This window comes from Equus przewalskii, chromosome 3 (genome assembly GCF_037783145.1).
Source record: "Equus przewalskii isolate Varuska chromosome 3, EquPr2, whole genome shotgun sequence".
Lineage (NCBI taxonomy): Eukaryota > Metazoa > Chordata > Mammalia > Perissodactyla > Equidae > Equus > Equus przewalskii.
This window is the reverse complement of record NC_091833.1, coordinates 88,092,178-88,112,056: the sequence shown is the minus strand read 5'-3', so window position 1 is coordinate 88,112,056 and position 19,879 is coordinate 88,092,178. Positions and strand designations below refer to the sequence as shown.

The following is a 19,879-nucleotide window of genomic DNA, read 5'->3' as shown; positions in this document are numbered from 1 at the left end:
GGATCAGAAAACAATTCTGTGAAATAAAATATGCTATAAATAATAATGGCATGATTCTTATCATTATTTTAGAATTGAGAGATATCTACTTGCTGTACTCAGGGCAATCACTCATAACATATTGACATGTATAGTTTCCTCTTTTTACAATTTTGACTGGAATATACAAAACTTTCTTCTGCCTACTTTGCTGCTTATCTTGAGGCCTTGAATGGAGAAAGAGGCCTTGAAAGGAGGGAAAGAATGAACTGTTACTGCTCAAGGTCAGACTTTTTTGTTGTTTAAAGTGCCATAAATTTTATTTTATTTGTATTTATCTTGAGGATGATGTATTCTTTCCAGGTATTGTGAGTGAAAGTTACTGTTTGATCTCTACCTTCCAGAGACAAAAATCAGTGCTGATGCTTTATAAGAAAGACCTTCCTCTTCAGAGGGAGAATGTTGTAGGAGTTCATGGGAGTGAAACTGCGTGAACTGAGAACAATTCAGGAAAAATAACATTATACAGTATTTCTCCTGAAATCAGATGCTAAAAGAGAGTTATATTTTTACTGATATCTAGCAGAATTTTTTTCTTATCCTTTTCTAGGTGAAAGAAAATAAAATCTGAAAAATTCCAGTGGACTTTGAAAATAATCTGTGCAATTAAGTAACCTGACAGTTTACTTCAGTCCTTCAGTTTCGAATATTTACGATACTATATTTGCATGACTCTCAGAGACCTTTAGATTTTCTGTTACCTGGGATACTGCTGATAATCATAGCCATAAGGTCCTAGAATCAAAAGGCACTTTGGAGATCATTTAGTCTAACACCTGTTGTACGAATGAAGCAGACTTCAAAAGTAAAACTATACGTTCAAAATCACAAAGTGATTGCATGAATTCCTGTCCTTCTGCGTCGTAGTTTTATTCGGCTTTGCTTCTTAGCAAACATCATAGAGCTAATAAAAGACAGAGGTAGGACTTGAACCCAAGTAAAGTCCTATGCCTTTTCCACTGAACCATCCTGTCTCTTATTATGTATAAAATCGCTAGGTGATGGGAAGAATATCAAGTGGAGGAAGAGAGAGATTACAAAATAAATCAGTGATTACAATAAAATGAGATGAAGGCTGTGATAGATATCTGAACGTGGCATTATGAAAATAGTTAGAGTAGCCCACCCAAACTGATGATGGGGAAGTGAGGAGAACTTTCTGAAGTGTCACTCGATCTGCATCATGGGTTAGCTACCCCAAACAGGGAGACGATATCCTAGGAGAGATAGGAGATTGTACCTAGTTGTAGAATCATGAGCAAATATATCATGTTCTGGAATCTGAAGATAGCTTGCATGACTAGAGTGCAGACATAAAAGGGCAGTGTTGAGAGATGAGGTCTGAGAGGAAAACAGATGGATCATGAAGAATTCTGCTCATGCCAAGGAGTTTGCATTTTATTCTAAACACAGTGAGGAAACACTAAAGGATTTTAAATAGGGGATGACAATTATTATTTTATTTTAGAAAGATTATACAACTGCCTTGTAGAGAATGGATTGGAGGCGTCAAAGTAGAAACCCATTAGGAAGGCTATTGGATTCAGGCAACTGAATTAGGCAATCTCCGGCAGTGGAGGTAGAGAAATTACCAGGCTCAGGGACTATTTAGGAGGTAAAATTGGTACAGCTTAATGACCATTTGAATGGTGAGGGTAAAAAAAGAGGGGTCCAGGATGATCCTAACTTGTGCACCTAGGTTAATGAAGGTGCTGTCAGTTAAGACAGAGAATACAGATGAAGAGCTGATTTTGAGGTTGGGGAATGAAGTGGAAGAATCATGTTCCCAGAGCTTCTTGACACCTTTAATCCTCTTAGAGACTAGGAAGTTTCAAAAACTACTTATTTAGATTGTTGAAGCCAAAAGGAAGAGAATGACATTGGCTAAAGAGAACACAAGAGCCCTAGGAGTAGAACCCCAGAAATACTAATATTTAGTGGTAGTTCCCAAACCTACCTAAATAATTGGAGTGGTATTAAAAAGAGACTTCAAGTTTAAGATGGAGGAATTTAAACATCGTCAGATGCTACAGAGAAGACAAATAAGATAAGGACAGAAAATCCACTCGATTAGTCCAGTGTTTTTCAAAGTGTGATCCCCAATTGTAGGATTAGCACCACTTCACTTGTTCAAAATGAATCTTATTAGACCCCACTCTACACCTACTGAGTCTGAAACTCTGGGGGTGGAGCCTAGCAAGTTATATTTTCTTAAGCCCTCAGGCAGATCTGATGCACACCAAGTTTGAGAACCACTGCCTTAGCCCGATGAGTAGCGGTGAGGGAAGCCACATTGCCCTGTATAATTTAAACTATTTGCTTCATCACTCTGAGCAATTTTTTCTCTTTTTTCTTTTCTACAATGATAATACTCTGTTGCACTGTTGCAACATTTAGAGATACTACAGGGGTTTTTTTCCTTGCTAAAAAGTGAAGGACAAGTTTGCAGAATTAGAGTTACCCAGTGACAAAGTTTTGAGGTAGACTCCAAAATCATCAAGAAAATATTGGATTGTATTCTGAATGTTTTATTTTAAAAAATAGGATAAGGGGGCTTCAGGGTGGGTGAAATGGGTGAAGGGGTTCAAAAGATACAACCAGTTATAAAATAAATAAGTCCTGGGGATGTAATGCACAGCATGGTGGCTATAGTTGATAGCACTGTATTGTATATTTGAAGGTTGAGAGGAGAGTAGATCTTAAAAGTTCTCATTGCAAGAAAAAAATTGTAACTATGTGGTGTTGGATGTTAAGTAGACTTATTGTGGTGATCATTTCACAATATATACATATATCGAATCATTATGTTGTACACCTGAAGCTAGTATATGTCAATTTTATCTCAATTAAAAAAATTTTAAGATAGGAAAATATAATTATTTAATTGTCAAATTATAAATGAGTAATATTAAAAATTGCGAATGGGTCCAATTACCTAGAGAATTTACTTTTGTGAACTAGTTCCTTTCTCAGTGAGGTTTTACCCTACTCTGTTAATATGAAACATTCTAGTTAGCCTAACTAGAAGAGGTTCAACTTCCATATGGTAATTTTATTGTAGTGTCTCCCACAAAATGTAGGAAATAATATATATAATTGTAATACTCTACCAAATGATCATTTTAGTGTAGCTTTTTTTTTTTAAACTCTGAATAATCCAGAAGGCAAGTATTTGTGGTCATTTTATTTTACCTTTGAAAGCGTTCCAAATTTTTCCATTTGATCAAATATTAAGCAATGTGGATAGAAATAGCAGGACATATATACATTATTTAAAAGATTTTGACACCTAAATTTTTAATGTCACTAACGGTTAGCCTGTGTTACAAGTATCTTGGTCTTCACTATTCTGTTCTCAATCCTCGTTATTGTTTTCTACTAAAGGTAATAAATATTAAAAGAGTCAGGATTTACCTTTAGCATTCTTTTAACTTACAAGTTTTTGATACTAAAACATTTTTTAAAGCCTATAGAATTCATAAATCATTCACATTATGCTTTTTCCTTTAAGTCGTATTTGGGGGTACAGCTTTAGAGAAATAGTCATATGGTGAACAAGTATGTGAGTGAAGATAAAAATTTACAAATTGAAAATGTTTCTTCTATTTTCTAAATGCTTTCATTTTAATAATTTTCCCCTTTTTATGGCAGAGAAGACACATAGTATTCACTTAAAATGCAGAGTATACAAGAGTCTGTATTTTGTACTTCTTTCAGTGCCTTTTGAATGATTTTCCAAATTATGTCTGGTACTTTCCATTTGATTAATCTGATACTTGAATTAATGGCTTCATGTTTTCTTTTATTACTTTCATCTCTCTACTTAAATATAATTAATCCCATTTATTCATAAATTATAGAGACTGTCAACATGATAAGAAATATATTTTACTTCAAATTGCAGTAACTATTGTCTCCCAAGACTTTACTTTCTACAATTTTTTTCACATTTATTTTTATTTGGAAAAAACTAATTATATATAACAGTAGTAATATAAACATTAAGATTAATCTAAATGAGCCAACTCAATGCATATTCATTAATGGTTTCTATAGCAAGTATAACTATATTTTGTGCACATAGAAAAAATATGGAATAATTAATACCAGAATTTACACTCTGGCATAGATCCTGAGACTTATGTCTTAATTTAGCTTTCTTGCCTTTGGCATGCTGTTCTTGGTTTCCAAATGTCACAAACTTTTGCAGTGACTTTTGTTAGAGACTCTTCTTTCTCTTCCATTATCAAAATATGAATATTTTCTCAACATTATTAGTCATCAAGGAAATGCAGAGTAAAACCACACTTATTGCCCACTCAAGTACCTAAAATAAAAAGAGATAGTAACAATTGTTGGTGAGAATGTGGAGAAACAGGAACACTCATATATTGGTTGTGGGAATGTAAAATGGTACAGCCACTTTGTAAAAATGTTTGGCAGTTTCTTAAAAACTTAATGTAAATTTACTGTATGACCAACAGTTCTACTGTTAGGTATCTACCCAAGAGAAATGAAAACATATATCCACATAAATATTTGCACACAAATGTTCTTAGCAGCTTTATTCGTAATAGCCAAAAACTGGAAACAATCTAAGTGTCCATCAACTGGTAAATGGATAGGCAAAATGTGGTAGATCCATACAGTGGAATATTATTCAACAATAAAAAGAAATGAAGTACTGAAACATGCTACACATGGATGAACCTCAAAAACATGCTAAATGAAAAAACAAGACACAAGAGACCACATACTGTGTGATTCCATTTATATGAAATATTTAATAACAGGCAAATCTACAGAAACAGATTAGCACTTGGGAGAGGAAATGGGAACAGAGATGAACAGTAAACAGGTATGTGGGATCTAAGTGGGGTGATGAAAATGTTCCCAAACTGTTTTATGGTAAACACTTTGGGAACTGTTTGCACAACTTGGTAAATTTACTAAATGGTTGCACAACTTGGTAAATTTACTAAAAAAACATTGAATTGTGTACTTGAAATAGTGAGTTATATGATATATAAAGTATACCTTATATTATCAAATACAATTCTGCAGTGTATCAAAAGGATAATACACTATCACCATGAAGGTCTTTTTTGAGGAATATGAGAATGGTTGAGTATCAGGAAATCTATCAAGGTAATTATAATATCAGTAACTTAAAGGAGAAAAGACCATATGACCATATTCAATAGATGTATAAAGGGTATTTGGGAAAAAATTAGAACCATTCTTAATTTTAAAACTCTAAAATAAAATAGGGAGAGAAGGACACAACCTAAATATAGTAAAGATGGATTACTAAATGCTCCAGCAACTGTTATCCTAAATAGTGAAGCACTAAAACTGTCGAGTCAGACCAGAAACACAGATGCTCTGTATCACTCTAATTATTTCACTTAGCTTTGAAAGTTTTGGCAATTGCAATAATAAAATGAAAATGAAATAATTGGCATACATATTAGAAAAAAGATGTCAACTATCCATATTTGGGGATTATTATGATTGTATCCCTAACAGCTAGAGTTTTATAAGGGAATGTGGTAAAGTGGTAGGTTATAATTCAAGTATAAGCAAATTTTTCTCTCCTCCAGCAAAACATATGCAAAATGGAAATTTAAAAATCCGTTGCCAATAGCAATAAAAATAATAAAATCTGTAGGAATATATTTAATAAAAGAAAGACATAAGACCTATATGAAGAAAGCTGTACAACAAATGGAAAGGCTTCTTGGACAGAAAGACTTAATATCATAAAAATGTAAATTCTCCCCAAATTAATAAATAAATTTAATGTAGTTCCTATTAGAGTAACAAGGGGATCAAGGTGGTGAAGGGGAATTAGGTAAATTTATCTTAAGTTTATATGAAAAGTAAATATTCAAAATTAGCCAAGAAAACTATGAAAATGAAAAGTGAGGGTAGATTTGTATCAGATAATCAGAATATGCTATAAAGACACTGTAGTAAAATGTGGTATTAGAATAGGAGTTGACAGATCAACAGAACAGAATAAAGAATCAAAAAACAGATCCATATATCCTGAGATCTACTTATGAAAATGTAATATATGACCAAGGTTCATTTCAGTTGGAAATGAAGGGGATTATTTAATAAATGATTTGGGTACAGAACTGGCTATCCATCTGGAAGAAAATGAAAGTATTCTTCAACTTATACTCTGCTTAAAAATTAATTTCACATGGATCCTTAACCTAAATGAAAGAAATTACAGCAATAAAGGAGTAGGGAGGAGGATGGAGAAGCAAGCACAAAAGGAAGAGAAATGTATTTTTTAAACAGTAGGGTGTAACTATATTTATGCATTTATATAAAATTACATAAGTAAAATAGGATTCAGTGAAGCACAAGGGATTTTAATTCTTTTAGAATAATCACCATTTAGAGTTCTTTGCCCCTTAAGAAATTGGTCAGTTTTGTTTTTGCTGTTGTTTGAGCAGTTTGGAGAGGTCAGGTAAATGCAGTATAATTAGTCAACTCCTCATAATTATTCTTCTTCAGTTAAAATTATTTCTAATTTAAAAAGTAAAAGGATTTATTTTAGAAAATCTGGAAAATATAAAAAAGTAGTAAAAAAAAGATTATTAAAAAAGCATATTTTGAGCCAGCCCTGATGGCCTGGTGGTTAAAGTTCAGCGCACTCCACTTCAGCAGCCCAGGCTTGGTTCCCGGGTGCAAAACAACACCACTCATCTGTCAATAGCCATGCTGTGGCAGTGGCTTACATAGAAGAACCAGAAGGACTTACAACTAGAATACAACTATGTACTGGGGCTTTGGGGAGGGGGAAAAAAAGAGAAAAGTATTGGCAACAGATTTTAACTGGGCGAATCTTTCCCAGGAAAAAAACAAGCACCTTTCCCCACTACCTAGAGATAAGCACTATTAAGATTTTAGAGCATACCACTTATCCTCAGTTTTTGTTTTTCAATGAAATTTAAAATATAAATCTTATATTTTAGTTAAAAATAGGTGTCCAGACTTGGATTTTCTTTTACATATCATTTCCATTTGTGAACTTACTACTTTTCTTAGTCATTCAGTGTACATACTCACTATTCTTTTCTAGTTCCTGGCTGACATGGAAAATAATGCACTTTTTCGGGATGATATAGAATGTCAGAAACTTATTATGGAAGCAATGAAGTATCATTTATTACCAGAGAGACGACCCATGTTACAAAGTCCTAGGACAAAACCAAGGAAGTCAACTGTTGGTACATTATTTGCAGTTGGAGGAATGGATTCAACAAAAGGTATTAAATAATCTTTTATTTTGGGGGAACAGAAAAAAAAGAAATTTTAATTAGTAATATACATAATCAAAGAGCTCTTTGGAGAAATGTTTGGTTCCAGAACTGGGTAGGAAAAGCATAAGATAAGCCTAGAACATCTTCTAGTGCCAGAAAGTAGGGAAACGCTCAAAGAATGACAGAGACAGGTCAAGGGAGACAGGAGGCAGTTTGTAAGGGCTACCACTGTCCAAATCTGGGATAATGTCAGCATCAAAATTAATAATAGTAAAAGATTATAACCTATAAAATCAATAACTATACATGAGTCCAAACTGATACAAATATCGAAGGGAGAAGGGAAAGCTCTTCCTTACAGTAGAATGCCAACTGATAAATACATAAGCAAAGATGGGATTAGAGAAATTACCATTTGGCAACCATCATAATAATAACTAATTCAGTCAGGAATCATCAATAGATGCTGCAATTAGAGGATGAAAGTTTGAGAACAGGATATTTAGCCTCAAAGTAGCTCCCAACCACTTGCTTCTTAGTTACAAAGGGTGAAATAGTATCTTTTAGGTGGAGAAATTTGGCCCACAGCACCTTAATCAAATAATCAAAGATAACCTTGCCAATAATGAAACCAACCAGCAGCATGTGCCTCTTATATGATGCACCGAGAGGAACTCAGCTGCACGTCTGTGGTATTCTTGCTAAAAGTGTATATTCTGAATTTATTCATGAGGAAAAGACAAACAAATCCAAGCTGAGAGACATTCTACTAAATGACTTGTCTGTAGTATTCTAAAATGTCAATGTCAAGAAACACAAACAAGAGTTAGGAATTGTTTCAGATTACAGGAGACTAAAGAGACATGACAGCTGTTATAATGTATCATCTGGATTTTCTTTTGCTATAAAAGACATAATTGAGACAAATGACAAAATCCAAGTAAAGTCTGTAGATTAGATAACAGCATTGTATAAATGTAATTTCCAGATTTTGATGATTGTATTATAGTTTTGTAAGAGAATTCCTTGTTTTGAGAAAGATACACTGAAGTATTTAGGGATACAGGGACATCACTTCTGCAGCTTACTCTTAAACAGTTCGGAAGAAAATTCATACATACATACATAGAAAGCAAATGTAGTAAAACATACACATTTGGGAAATCTGGGTCAAGGGTACTGGGGAATTCTGGTTGTTTTTTTTTTTTAAGATTGGCCCTGAGCTAACATCTGTTGCCAATCTTCCTCTTTTTTTTTTTTTTTTTTTCCCCTGCCCAAAGTCCCCCAGTACATAGTTGTATATTCTAGTTGTATGTCTTTCTAGTTCTGGTATGTGGAACACTGCCTCAGCCTGGCTTGATGAGCAGTGCTAGGTCCATGGCCAGGATCTGAACCATGGAAACCCTGAGCCGCCTAAGTGGAGCGCACCAACTTAACCACTTGGCCACGGGGATGGGGACCGGGGGGCCCTGGGGAATTCTTTGTACCATTCTTGCAACAGTTGTTAGAATAGTAACAATAATAGCATCAAACACCATATAGTACCTACTAGATGCCAGGTATTGTGCTAGAAGCTTTCTGCGTATTAATTGTAAGTATACATTGATCGCTCCTTCCTCTGAATTCCCAGAACTAATAGTCTGCAATTCCTTGACGATACCTCTCTGACTTGTGGCTACCTCTCTGGTCTCAGCTCATCTACTTCTCCCCTCATGCCTTCTGTTCCAGCCCCATTGACTTCCTCATTCATTTAACATGCCAAACATTCTCCCACGTCAGGGATATTGTATTAGTTGTTCCCTGTCACTGGAATGCTTTGCTCCCTGTTACCAGAATGCGTAGCAGAAATTGTTCCCTCAGATCTCCTTTCAAATGTCAGTTTATCACAGAGGACTTCCATAACCATTCAGTAGCAACCTCTTGCCCATCACTTTCTAATCTTTTGCTTACCTCTTTCTCTCTCCTTACTCCGCTTCATAGTTCTTCATAGCACCTGATACATTTGTTTATGTCTGTCTACCTCTTCCCCCAGAATAAGCTCCAGGAAAGCAAGGATTTTGTTTTGTTCGCTAATATATTCCAAGAGCCTAAAACAGTGTCTTGCACATAAACAGCATCATTTGTCAAGTGAATGAAGATTGTCCTCTGCCTCTCTTGAATTGCTTGTATGACACAAGCACTTGATGCATTAATCACATCTAAAGGCATCTCTTCTATATGACATCTCTAAGGAATATAAAAATACCAGCTCTAGTTGAAAATCTTGTATTGTTATTTAACTTTTAGTTTCATTGAAACAAAGATATAGATACAGATATAGATATTGATGGATAGTATCCCATATAACATAGGGCTTAAGTTCTAAATATAGGCTTAATGACTGAGTGGTACAGAAATACATAAAGTAAGATAACTGATTAAAGTTATAGTATAAATATTTGAAAACTTTTGGAGATCTCCACGGTCCATATAATCAATCTGCAAATACTTACTAAGTATCTACCAAGTGCCTGGAACTGCTGCTTGGCTTTGTAGTCGTTACTAGCACTTCTTCCTCTCTTTCTTTTCCTCTGCTTTGCAAAGCTTTTACTGTTATCTCTGTATTAATTATACTGTCTCACTTTGATTTTCTTTCCATATTTCCAACTTGTATAAAATCTCTATTTGATGTTGAGCTTTCACCTCAAGCTTCATGTGTCTGAATCTTCTCTGCCCTTGTCTCCCAGACTTGAGGACTTGGAACTGGAATTCAGTGTTCTTCAGTGGACAGCTCTGGCTCACATAAGCAGATAAGGAATTTATGAGAAGGCTATTGAGAAATGGGCAGGAGCTATGTCCACTGTCCCAGCTTCTTTATAATTCCTGCTTTTGATTTTAAATCCTAGGTGCAAGTATCCATTTGACTAGCTTTGGGTCACTCCTGGACCCTGGGCCCTAAATTTCCAGAACAAAGAGGATAAATATCTGTCTTTTCAGCTTTCTGGGAGATGGGTTCCTGCATCTCATCGAGGCTCATATACATACAATGGAAAATTGCCCAAGCCTGAGAAAGGAACTCAGACGCTAAGTACCCAGTAAACAATACATGGCTACTGTCTGTTTCTCTCTGTTTCTCTCTCTATCTCTTTCAGACCTTAAATTCTGACAGTCACCAAGTGACTTCTTTCACAAAGGTCTTATTCTTCCAAATTTCCATTGCTATCTTTCTAATTCCTGTTAGCCTCCTATCAGCTCACATATTTTGACAGGTTAACTTAGTGGGAATAGCATTAATTATGTTTTTAATATGTGCCAGGAATTATGCTAAACACTTGACCTATATTATTTCATTTCATCTTCATAACAACTCTCAGAGCTGATGGTTATTATTTCCCTTTTTTATACATGAGGATGCTGAGACGTAGAGAAGTAGCTTTCCCACGATCACACAACTAATTAATGATAGAATCAGGATTCAAACAGGCATTTTGACTCTGGAGACTATACTCTCTGCTCTGTTAGCTCTTCTTTTAAAGTGCCATTACTCTGCTCAAAAACTCCAGCAATCTTTACTCCTTACCACATAAGAAGTAAATTCCTCTTTCTAGGTTTCAAGACTTTCTGTAATCTGGCCTTTGTGGCTTGACCAACTTTATTTCTGAGTCTTTCTTAATACTACTCTGACTTTCTATCTATTCAAGCTATCTTCCCAGGCCTTAACTTATCTTATTCCCAATGTCTTTAATAATGAAGAGTAATTTGCATTAGTTGGATGGTAATCTGATCATTGGTTCTTGGTCCCTTCATATATGCATTTAGTATACAGCCCAACAAATACACTGGTAATGGTTCTAAACAGTCACTAAGAAAATGTTGGAATTTATTCATGCTTACTTTTTTTTTCTTGGTAAGGAAGATTGGCCTTGAGCTAATATCTATTGCCAATCTTTCTCTTTTTGCTTGGGGAAAATTGTCACTGAGCTAATGTCTGTGCCAGTCTTCCTCTATTTTATATGTGGGACACCGCCACAGCATGGCTTGATGAGCGGTGTGTAGGTCCACATCCAGGATCCAAACCCGCAAACTCCAGGCTGCTGAAGCAGAGCACATGAATTTAACCACTGTGCCACCAGGCTAGCCCCTGTGCTTACTTTTTTTAAAGGTTAAATCCTTCAGTATAAATTAGGGAAGTTCCAAGCTTTTACATAGAATTTTGCAATTATTAGGATTTTGTTATTTTTGGATTTTTTTTTAAGATATATGTTTCAGACTATGTTTTAACATTTTATGTTTTAAGAATTACGTTTGATATTAACAAAATAATTTTTAGTTACCAATTCATAAGATTATGATACTGCTTAGTGCACTAGATCTAAAAGAAATAATTTAAAATTCAAATGAAAAGAATATTCCTTAGATTCATTAGAGAGGAGAGATGATTAGCATTGCCTTTTTATTTGAGGAAGGAAGAAGTTTTTAAAATCAAATTTAGAGTGATGAATCAAGTATACTATTACATAAAATAATCTGAATATGAGTAAAATCTCATTATAAAAATTATAAAGAAAGATTATTCAAATTCAAAAATATTTTTGAACAGCTACTATGTACGAGGGAGTCTATTTATGATGCTGTAGAATACAGAGAAGGAAAAAGACTTGGTATTTATCCCAGATAACTTAAAATTTTTGTAGGGTGAATAAATAATAAAAACTATAATATATGAGAAAATATAATATTCTATATCTATAACAAACTATTTCTCAAATTTAGGAGATTAACACTAGTATTTAGTGCTGTGATGACCTAACTGTAACAAATACTTTAGAATAAATGTTTGTCCTAATTTTAAGTCTTTAAGAATAGCTCTGACTGCATGTTGTATTAGAAGCTTAGAAGACAGAGATAAAGGAGACACTAATTCAACTCTTAATAACTGAGGGGTTGGGTTGGTTTTCTGGGGTTCTTTTAGAGAGGTGGAGCTTTTTTTTTTCCTAAGTCCACTGGTCTCATCTCATAAAGAGAACAAAAGAGTTCCTTGAATCTTCCAATTCTTAAAAAGATGTAGACACCATCAGGCAGTTACTCCTAAACTTCCTACATTCATAGTTGCCAAAGCACATGGTCCACACTTATGCTCTTGTCCTGGTTGCAATAGAACATGTATGTACCCCTCTCTCCTCCCGTAAAATCCAGCCCCTCGCCTGTGCTCTGCTTCTGCCCTTTTCCGCCTCCTCCAGAGCCGCACACTTTTAATTAGGGTCCCTTCATCTCCTGTATTTTCAGCTCCCTTTTTTTTTTCTCCCCAAAGCCCCAGTACATAGTTGTTATCCTAGTTGTAAGCCATTCTAGTTCCTCTATGTGGGACGCTGCCACAGCATGGCTTGATGAGCAGTGCATAGTTCCGCGCCCAGGCTCCAAACCAGTGAACCCCGAGCCGCGAAAGAAGAGCTCGTGAACTTAACCACTTGACCACAGGGCCGACACCTATTTTCAGCTTCTTTCCTCAAAATTAGATCTTTCCCATTAACATTTAAGCAAACTTAAGTTTTTGCAATTTTAAAGCAAAGCAAAACGCGACCTCCCTCAACTCACCTAGTAATTCCTATCTCTTCCCCTTTTATAGCCAAACTTCTCAGAAGAATTATCTATGCTCACTATCTCCATTTCCTCACCTCCCAATCCTGTCTCAATCGTTCAAACAAGGGAATTCTCCCTAAAGTCATCGATGACCTCCATGTAGCGAAATCCAGTAATGCTTTTTAGTCTTCATCTTACTTGATCTTCTCAGTAGCATTTGATACTGTTAGTAGTCCTACCTGCTATAAAATTTTTCCTCTGGCTTCTATGACACTGAACTACCTTGCTTTTCCTCCCACTTCTGGCTGTTGCTTCTCAGCCTCCTTTGACAGAAAATCCTTTCTCACTTGACCTTTTTTTTTTCCTCACTTGACCTTTTAATACTAGATCCTGGTGTATGCCAGATGAGGTCAGGGATATAAGCAGGGCCCAGATCATGCAAGGGCTTATTGGAATATAATAAAAGTATTATTCTCAATGCAAATAAAATTATACTTTTGTATGTATAATTTCACAAATTAATCATGGTGAAATTTTTATTTGTATAACTTCTATATATTACTATTAAGGAGCAACAAGCATTGAAAAGTATGATCTTCGTACAAATATGTGGACTCCTGTAGCAAATATGAATGGGAGGAGGCTGCAGTTTGGTGTTGCAGTGTTAGATGACAAACTGTATGTGGTTGGAGGAAGAGACGGGCTGAAGACTTTGAACACTGTAGAATGCTACAACCCCAAAACAAAAACTTGGAGTGTAATGCCTCCTATGTCCACACACAGGCATGGCCTTGGTGAGTATAACTGTGCAGATTCGCTCCTAATATTATATATTAGGCTTCCACAGCATTCTTACATTCTGTACGAGGCAGAAGACTAGTGTGGCAGCTGCTGAGTCAGCAACAGTCAGTCACCAAACATTCCTTCACATGCTCCTTGTTAACTGACAAGTGGAAGCAGAGAAAATAAGTGTATACATAAAGGTGGCAGCAACCAGCGCAAGTAAAAACATGGATATTTAAGGATTTTAGTGTAGCGTGATGGACTGACAAACCACCTTTTTAAATATGTGTTTTGTGTTGACAATTAATGGTGTCTAACCTAACTGAAATGCTTATTTAAAAATCTTTAGCATTATTGTTTTTCACCTATATCTCCTGGTTTTCAAGCAGAAATGAGTAAAAACCCAGAAAAACTTTGAAGTGGCACAGAGAATGTCCTGATATTCCTGAAAAATAGACTTTTCTTTCTTTCATTCAATGATTTGCTGAGCAGACATTGATTAGCACATACTCGGTGCCATGCTCTTTGCTCTGTAGGTATACAAAGATGAGGAAGACACTATATTTACCTTTAAGGAACTGACGGCTCACTCTGAGAGGAGAGAATTTAGGGATCTTGATCAGATGACCTCTCTTTTCTCATAGGAGAAAGAATAAGTGAAATAGAAAGAATTGTTTGATGAGAGTGAAGGAAGTGGAATTAAAATTAGATGGGGCTTGAAATGTTTCTGTATCACCCAGCTTTTGCTACATAACCAACCACTCCAAAACTTAGAGGCTTAAAACAACAACCATTTATTTAGCTCATGGATCTGTGACTCATCTGGATTGTTCTGGTCTGAGCTGCCTGAGATGATTTCTGCTGGTTTTCTCACAAATCTTTGGTGGGCTGGCAGGTTGGCTGGGTGATGTGGGATGGTCTCATTCACATGTGTGGTGGTGAGCAGGTGTTGGCCTGGGCAACAGAGGCAGCTGGGCCAAATGCCTCTAATCGTTCAGCAGGCTAGCCCAGGCTTCTTCACATAGTGGCAGTCACCGAGTTTCAAAAGCAGCAAGAGAGGGCAGCCCCAGTGTACCAACACTTCAAACTTCTGGTCGCATCATGTTTGCTAATGTCCCACTGGCCAAAATAAGTCACATGGGCAAGCCCAGATTCAAAGAGTACAGAAAAAGACTCCTCCTCTTGATGGGAGGAGCTACAGTGTCACGCTGAAAATGGGCATGCATTCAGGTATAGGAAGAATTTGTGAGTGTCTTGTGAATTTATCACAGTTTGGAAAAGGTTCAAAATAGTTTCAGTAAAGAATTTGATAGGTTGTCAAACTAAAAGATGGATGAGTAGCAGAGAGGATAGTTAAGTTTAGATAGCATAGCTCTGCACTATACTCGATTTATTAATACTGTGCACCAGAATGCTGGCTGGCTGCCCCAAAAAGCCAGTAGCCAGTAAGGAAAATTATCTGGGCATAAAGATTAATGTGGTAGTGGGTACAGCAAAAGATCCAAGAGACAAGAGATTCTACTAGTTACATTTAGGTTTCAATGAAAGATGATCTTAAATGTCAAGTTTGGTAAGAAAGTATAACCAGAGGGTTAGGGCTAAGGGACTGAGAGAGGAGCTTAATATTAACTATATGAAATTTAACAAAGAAAACAGTAAAACATTACTCTTGAGTTTGTAAAATTAACTCTTACATCAGCACAGAATAGGAAGACATCTCTTAACAGCAGCATGAGAAAGACTTATAAATTGGGGTTGACCCTAAAACCCAGGGTCCATAGTGTGATCCAACTGCATACTTCCTCCCACCATGGGGAAAAGAAACTTAATTCTAACTTAAGGTACATTCTTATAGATATAGTACATAGAATGAGAATGCCCATGATTCAGCGATGTTTTGTGCAGATTCGATTGTGCAGGGAACACTATCATTAGTTCTCGGCACCACACAAAAGACTTTATTGAACTGCGGCAAGTTCAAAGGAGAATGATCATATAGTTCAAGTTCAGTTTTTATTTCAAATGTTTGTGTCATTCAAAACACCCTTTTTCTTACTAATTTACCTTATAATGAATGTTATAAATTTGAGCTTATAAAAAATTTTTACTGAAGAAACACTCCTTTTATCTCTTTATATGTGAGAATTATATATAGATTTCATTTGAAAAAGTGGTTTTGCTGCTAAAATTTCTTTTCAAAGCTATTGTTTAAGGAGTTGAACTAGATGGATTCAATTTTTCTTCCAGCCTTCTCCCTAATTACACACATACATATGCACACACACATAATTGAATATATACTATATATAATTGGAGCTATAGATAAATGTGTGTGGGTGTGTGTGTGTGTGTGTGTTATCCAATATCCAATACTGAGTGGAATGATATGTTGGTTTGGGTCATATGTGAATGATGAATATTTATATCTCATCTGGCCGTGATTTCACAAATTAAAATATATTTGTATCACAAAATTTGTACTTTGGCCCTCAAGTAATACATATTTGTATTTTGTCTGACTATGATCATGTCGCACCTCTTCTAAAAACCCTCTACTGGCTCTCCATCTCATTTGGAATAAAATACCAAGTCCTTACAATACACTTGACCACCCTGCATGATCTGGCTTCACACGCTCCTTCATCTCCCCTTCACTCACCCTGCTCAACCAAACTGGCCTCCTTGCTGTACCAAAGACAAATTAAGCATGCCTCAGGGCCTTTGTACATACTGTTCCTTACCTCACCTTCTCTTCCCTCAGATATCTCCATGTCTGGTTTCCTAGCTTCATTCACCTTTTTTTTGCTCAAATGTCACCTTATCAGAAATGTCTTCCCTGATCCTCTCTACCCTTTTATTCTGTTGCATTTTTCTTATTAGAACTTATCAATACCTGAAATATATTTTGTGTCTGTTTCCTGACTAAAATATTACATCCATGGGGGCAGAGCCCTTATCTGTTATGTTCTATTAAGTGCATGGCTCTTAGTAGAAACTCAATAGATGTTTGTTGAATAAATGAACAAATTAATCTGGCTCCGATCCCTGGTGATGAATCTCATAGATTATGGAGCAAATCTAACTCCTATAGTAAAATCTCATGAATGTGAATTAATAGGGGGAAAGGAATAAAAATGCTTTTTCAAATATCTCCTAACTTCGTATTATTGAAAGATGTTTTAAATATGGCAATATGTGCATCTTGTGTAGTTTTCAATAACTTTCTACTGTTGGATGTCAAAATACTGCCTCTAAAACTTTTAAGACCAGAGCTACAGCACTATTTCTCCCCTTCACTCCCCAACCTGCCTACCAAGAAGAGCTGTGAGGAAGCCAGATGTCTATATCATAAATTTTTGCTTAGAAAATTTGCATATTTAAGATTCATTGTACTTATTTTTCAATTAAAATGTGATTTTTAAGTCATTACTTCTTTCCCGTCTCCCTGTAGGTGTGGCCGTATTGGAAGGTCCCATGTATGCAGTAGGAGGGCATGACGGCTGGAGCTATCTGAATACGGTGGAAAGATGGGACCCTCAGGCTCGCCAGTGGAATTTCGTTGCCACCATGTCCACCCCGAGGAGCACAGTAGGTGTGGCAGTACTAAGTGGAAAGTAAGAAAATATTTAAAGTTCCATTTAAAACACAATAAACTGAATTTATTAAGCTGTATCACATCTAACTTAAAGATAGACATAAATAAATCAGGAAAGAGAAATACTTTGAGCAATATAAAGACACTTCTAAAATAATCCCTTTATATAATAGTTCTAACTGTAAATAGCTCAACATTAAGTTAGGCTTTCATTCTAATGTACAGATATTATAAATGTCTAGTTATCATTTTGAGTGAAGAAACTTTATGTAAATATTCAATATGGTAAAAAAATCTGGTGGTTTATATAGCTTTAAAAGTATATGATCTTTTAAAAGTAGTATAGTCTCTCTCAGTGTTTCCCTAAAGACTCCCTTCCATCTCTTCTACTGATTTATCTTTGCTTGCACTTCTTTCTTGTCTCTGTAAACTGCTGAAAACTGGGATGGATTTAAAAGAGGCACTATCACTTTCCCTTGCCTGCTCTAGATAGAGTAAACAGATTTGAGTAAAACCATCACCAATAGCTCTTGGTGACTCAGAAACTGAATACCTACCTTTTTCAGGCCTTCTTCCGTAAAATGAAGGCCTATATGCTTATTAAATAAAAGTTGTTTGTTGCATACCTTTACTCACTTAAAGTGCTTTATCATCATTTCCAGAAAGATGAAGGAATCAAGCTTAAACTATAGAAACTCAAAATTATTTGTAGAATTGTTATTATTTTTTTAATGAGAAAATATTAGTAAAATTTTTATATTTTGTGACCTGAGATTTGTTTCCCCAGGACCTCTTAGTTACATCCTACTTTTTGTTATTTATTAGCATTATTACAAGTGATAAAATAGAGAAATAGAGACCCACTTTTTTTTTATTAAGATTATGATAGTTAACAACCTTGTGAAATTACAGTTGTACATCATTATTAGTCATGTTGTAGGTACACCACTTCACCCCTAGTGCCCTCCCCCCACCCCCCCTTTCCCCTGTTAACCACCCCTCAGTTCTCTTTGTCTATATGTTAATTACCACCTATGAGTGGAGTCATACAGAGTTCGTCTTTCTCTGTCTGGCTTATTTCACTCAACATAATACCCTCAAGGTCTATCCATGTTGTTGTGAATGGGACGACTTTGTCCTTTTTTATGGCTGAGTAGTATTCCATTGTGTATATATATATATATATATATATATATATATATATACACACACCATATCTTCTTTATCCAATCATCAGTTGCTGGGCATTTAGGTTGGTTCCATGACTTGGCTATTGTGAATAATGCTGCGATGAACATAGGGGTGCATGGGACTTTTGTAATTGCTGATTTCAGGTTCTTAGGATAGATACCCAGTAGTGGGATGGCTGGGTCATAAGGTATTTCTATTTTTAACTTTTTGAGAAATCGCCATACTGTTTTCCATAGTGGCTCACCAGTTTGCATTCCCACCAACAGTGTATGAGGGTTTCTTTTTCTCCACAGCCTCTCCAACATTTGTCACTCTTGGTTTTGGATAATTTTGCCATTCTAACAGGTGTAAGGTGATATCTTAGTGTAGTTTTGATTTGCATTTCCCTGATGATTAGTGATGATGAGCATCGAGACCCACTTTTTAAATGTATCTGATCTCCATACTCCTCCCCTCATTTGTTTTAGCTAAAGAAATAACTGTAAAATTCATTACTACCTATCTTTCCTAATTCTTTGGTAGAGAGTCAGCCACCAAAGAATACAGTAAGTGAAAAAAAAAAAGAAAATTAAACCACATTTTTGTGGTTTTTACTCTTTGGTTTAAGCTTTTGGGGTTAGTTCATTGGACTATTTCTTGTGTGGTGGCATATTTCCTAACCCTTATTTTTGGCTAGAAATATGTGTTTCTAATAGAGGACCAAAGAATAACTGCCTTCTCTAAAACCTGATTTCCAGACCTATGGTAGCCTGGACTTCTGGCCATAGAAGTATCTTACTTTCTTATCTTTTCTTATCTCTAATGAGAAATAAATATTTCAGTCTTTAATCTACCTAAAGTACAGTTTATTGAGTATAATTCTGAGGCAACCTAATAATCATATCAGAAGCTAAGGATCTCTTATCTACTAAATATTAAGACATTTGATTTTGAAAGTATGATATATCAACATTGTGATCGTAACTGACGCTTTGGGGCCTGTCTCCCAAACTGGTCACTTTGCCCCTAACCTTAACTCTCTCCCTTTCATCCTTCATTTTGGAGACTAGCCTAATGTTCTCCCTAAAATACAAATAGGACCATGTCACTTTCCTGCTTAAAATCTTTCAATAGCTTATCTGACCAAGCCTCCTTTATGACTTGCGTCTGTCCACCTTTCTAGACTCTTCTCTCTCCTCTACCTGTGCATATTACATTGCAGCAGAACTAATCTGTTTGTGAAAAATTCATTTTGTTTCACACTCCTGTTATCTTTTAACCCATACCATCTGTCTTAGAATGCTGTTTCCTCCACTTTCCTATGTGGTAAACTCAACATCCTTGAAACTTGCTCAAAAATCACCTCTGGAAAACCTTCTCCAATCCCCACTCCCATCTCCTCATTCCCCTACACTCATTCTTCATTCCATCCTCTGCATTTTCACCATGCATC

General features: G+C 35.7%; 1 protein-coding gene across 10 annotated transcripts in view; it reads left to right on the top strand.

Annotated features, from left to right (window-relative positions):
* Positions 1-19,879, top strand: part of KLHL5 (kelch like family member 5) — an 87,372-nt gene that overhangs the window by 44,682 nt on the left and 22,811 nt on the right. For 9 of the 10 annotated variants that reach the window (XM_070615139.1, XM_070615143.1, XM_070615136.1 and 6 more), the window contains 3 exons: positions 7,139-7,325; positions 13,448-13,672; positions 17,113-17,275. In XM_070615139.1, coding sequence (XP_070471240.1) covers positions 7,139-7,325; positions 13,448-13,672; positions 17,113-17,275 — 575 coding nt within the window. The remainder of the gene's footprint in view (positions 1-7,138; positions 7,326-13,447; positions 13,673-17,112; positions 17,276-19,879) is intronic. The other variant, XM_070615137.1, reaches the window with a different exon arrangement.